Source organism: Dipteris shenzhenensis, chromosome 8, assembly GCF_047967505.1.
Source record: "Dipteris shenzhenensis isolate YYH24624 ecotype China chromosome 8, Dip_SZ_1.0, whole genome shotgun sequence".
NCBI classification, from domain to species: Eukaryota; Viridiplantae; Streptophyta; class Polypodiopsida; order Gleicheniales; family Dipteridaceae; genus Dipteris; species Dipteris shenzhenensis.
Genome location: NC_141603.1, coordinates 12,755,101 through 12,758,635, shown reverse-complemented (window position 1 = coordinate 12,758,635; position 3,535 = coordinate 12,755,101). Strand labels below are relative to the sequence as shown.

The window sequence follows — 3,535 nt, the reverse complement described above, 5'->3', positions numbered from 1 at the left end:
ACTTAGCCAAAATTTCAAAATCCAATCCAATTATGCAAGGTGAATTGATTAGCAATTCAAGAATGCATGTGCCAAAAGGAACTTCTCTCTCTCTCTCTCTCTCTCTCTCTCTCTCTATATATATATATATATATATGTATATGTGTGTGTGTGTGTGTGTTGGGGGGGGGGAAGGGGGGTACTTGCTATATGCATATGTAAATATGTGTGTATATGTACATATGTATACATTTGTATATCACATATGTGCACACATGCTCACGTGTATGTATGCTATGAGAGAGCTCCCGTAATAAGTTGAATTGTGTTTGTTAGGGAAAACACAATAAATTCAATTATAGAGCTCCCCTAATAAATTAAACTGCATTTGTTGAGTAAATTGGTTTATATGAACTTCAATTTTTGTTTATTTATATTTTAGAATCTCAACTTGGGGACCTAGCACAGTGGGTCTCTAACCTATCGTAGAAAGGTGATGCAACCCATGCCTATTTATACTTGGAGGAGCACTATAGTTTTCCTTGATAATTTTACACTCTCAAACATAATGTCCAACTTACACAATATTATTTTTTAAAATTTTTAATAAGTTGTTGGAAGAGGTCTTTTTTTTTAAATCTAGAAAATGGAGAGCTTAATTTACTTGCAATAATTCACATTTTGACATGAAGAGTAACACTTGAACTTAATCTTGGAAAGGATGGAAAAGCTATCGGTCATACAATATTCACCCTTGGTGTCTAATTAGGTGCTCCATTCATGCATCTTATTCAAATATGTTAGTCCATTTATAATTGCTTGTCTCTTCACATGATGGCTATAATGTTATTCTAAGGAGGCAAAACATGCATCAATGTGTATTAAATCTTGAATCTTCTTGAATTTGTTTCTTTTATTCAAGTAATAGAGGGCAATATTGGGAAGCTATAAGACATAATAATTTTCCTATTGATTAGTGTGCACACATTTTTACAATGATCAAAACATTTATTAAAGACTCTTCTAATAGACAATTTCCATAATATGCCAATAGTTTCCCCTCTATTTAAATTTCATAGTGGAATTTTTTGCAAATGAAAGCATGATTCCATCTACAAAACTCAAAAGAAATATCAACACTTTAGTTACCTCTAGAGCTTTATATAGAAAATGAAAATCCTACATATTTTCCCATATCTTGGGGTACTACAATTGGTTTTCTAAGGAATTACACCCATCCAAGGAGCCATCTTCCACAAATCTCAAACTTAATAATGGCTAGCAAAACTTTTAAATCCAAAGCAAAAGTACCTTTTCCAAAAAGATTCCCATTTGTTAAGTTAAATGCAAATCAACCGGATAGTCATCTTTATGTCAAAGTCCTTTGGTAAAGTGGTTGATCCTTGGATGAAGCATTAAAGGAAAGTGCTCTCAACACCAAGGGATGGCGCACCATCTTAAGGCAAAGTGGAGCATGAAGAAGACGACACCACATGTGAAGTTGGTCAATGGCTTTAAAGAATTTGCTTCATGACCATCAGGAGGAATAAGGAATCTCCTCTATGAGAGGAGAAAATTTCTTGGGATTTCTTGGGAATTTTGTATGAAAGTGAATGATAGATTTTTATGATAACGTCGTCTTCACTGCTCTCCAAAAGTTAATTTTAAAGATCTATTAAAAAACAGGCTCGAATAAACCTGCTCAAATCCAGATGTTTTTTAATGACGCAATTTGTTTAAGAAGAAGTCTGACTGAAAAAAGCTCCTCTCGCGTCTCCTCAAGTCTGATGGTTCATCTTCGTCCTGCAGGCACGTCTCTATGGGTGGTGCTTGGAAGGTCGAAGAGTACTTGGATGCAGTTCTAGTGCCTGCAGGGATCCTTGTGCTTGTTGCTTACCACGTCAATCTCGCTTATCGAGTGTGGAGGTTTCCCACCACGACTGTCATCGGCATCAATCAACTGAGCCTTCAAGCTTGGTTGCGCTATGTCATGAAGGTGCAGTACTTCTGCTGGACTAGCTGTCTTATGATCATATAATTCACCGGCAATCTCTCAGTTTTGATTGTTTGGTGTTGCAATTCTTCACTCTTGCTACTGAATTCTGGTGATAATCGTAGAGAATAATATCCCTGTTGCGCAGGTCAATGCATAGTTTTGCTAATTCTTGAATCTTCTACTGCCGGAAATTTATTTCTCTTGGGGACGTGGAGCAGGATGGCCTTAAGAACGGAGGACTGATTGTCCAAACTATGCGCAACAGCATCTTGTCTTCCACGCTTCTCGCAGCGGCTACTATGACCTTGAGCTCTATGATCGGTTTGCTCTTGAACAATTGCCATCACTCTTCCAACGGCCGAGCCAGATTGATGCTGGGAGACAGAACCCTTGCTGCGCCTCCGGCAATCAAGCTGCTATGCTTGTTGGCATGCTTCCTCCTTGCATCACTCTGTTATGTGCGCTCAGTGACCTATTACAGCAACGCAGGCGTCGTCTTCACCGTTCCTTTTGGGGATACACTACCTGCTTTTACACCCGAGAATTTGAAGTGGTCTTTAGTCTGGGCTTCTCACCTTCGATTAATGGGGACAAGAGCTTGCCTTTTCTCGTTGCCGCTGTTTCTATGGCTCTACGGCCCTGTTCAAATGTTCTGCTGCTCAATTCTCGCCACAACGCTGCTATACTTCGTGGACAAGGCCAATCTGAAACCCAATTATCATATTGCACCCGAAGTGGACTTGAATGACCCAGAGGCGTTTCCGTTGATATTCGACTCTCTGCCCGCCGATTCGGTCTGTCATTTCTGTCCTCATCACTGAATGAAGCACGTTGGCACAAAGCGGTGTGGCAATTGTGAGTTATTATGAGATCCGATCGCGTCACAAATTTTAAAAGTTTTATGAGTGCGAATCTTTTCGCATTTGCTAAAGTGACGGAAGTATCTTACAGAAAGGATAGTTAGTGTTCTATGAAGTGACGGAAGTATCTTAACAAGGTGAATTATATTCACTAGGCTGCCGTTTAGGGAGGTTTGTGGTCGGTTCTTCAAAAGGTATTATATCTATTGTGTATTTAAACGGCAGGTTTGTGGTGAGTTCTTCAAAAGCTATTATATCTATTGTGTATTATCACTGGAGTGAATGTTTGTGTATAGAAGGGAGTGGACGGACCAATAAACCGTTTAGGGAGGGTTGTGGTGGGTTCTTCAAAAGGTATTGTATCTATTGTGTATTATCACTGCAGTGAATGTTTGTGTATAGAAGGGAGTGGTCGGACCAATAAACGAAGTTTGTACCTGCAAAAGTGGATTTGTTTATTTTGTTTGTCCAAATGTGATCAATAGTTGATCTGTTTATAGTTGTTGGTTGGTCAATTAATTGCACAAGGTTTCTTTGGCTCAAAAAATTATGGAGTTTTTTGTTGTAGTTTTTGGAATCATTCAAATTTATGTTAAAATCCCCTATGATTGTTGTGGATATTTTCTTGTGTATGTTTTGGTGTTGTTCTTGTAGCAAGTCAAGTAGTGTTCTAGTTGTTACTAGAGGTGAGTTGTATACA

The 3,535-nt window shown here is 38.5% G+C and overlaps 1 protein-coding gene across 2 annotated transcripts; it reads left to right on the top strand.

Annotated features, from left to right (window-relative positions):
• The first annotated feature begins 1,556 nt into the window (after positions 1–1,556).
• Positions 1,557–2,949, top strand: LOC147899124 (uncharacterized). 2 transcript variants are annotated; one of them, XM_087378491.1, is made up of 3 exons: positions 1,557–1,613; positions 1,789–1,975; positions 2,194–2,949. In XM_087378491.1, the coding sequence occupies exons 1-3, from the start codon at positions 1,606–1,608 to the stop codon at positions 2,794–2,796; spliced, it is 798 nt and encodes a 265-aa protein (XP_087234617.1). In that variant the 5' UTR covers positions 1,557–1,605; the 3' UTR covers positions 2,797–2,949. The 2 variants fall into 2 exon arrangements, with proteins under 2 accessions (XP_087234617.1, XP_087234619.1); XM_087378493.1 differs by lacking the exon at positions 1,557–1,613 and having other exon boundaries at positions 1,700–1,975; positions 2,194–2,948.
• The last annotated feature ends 586 nt before the right edge of the window (positions 2,950–3,535 follow it).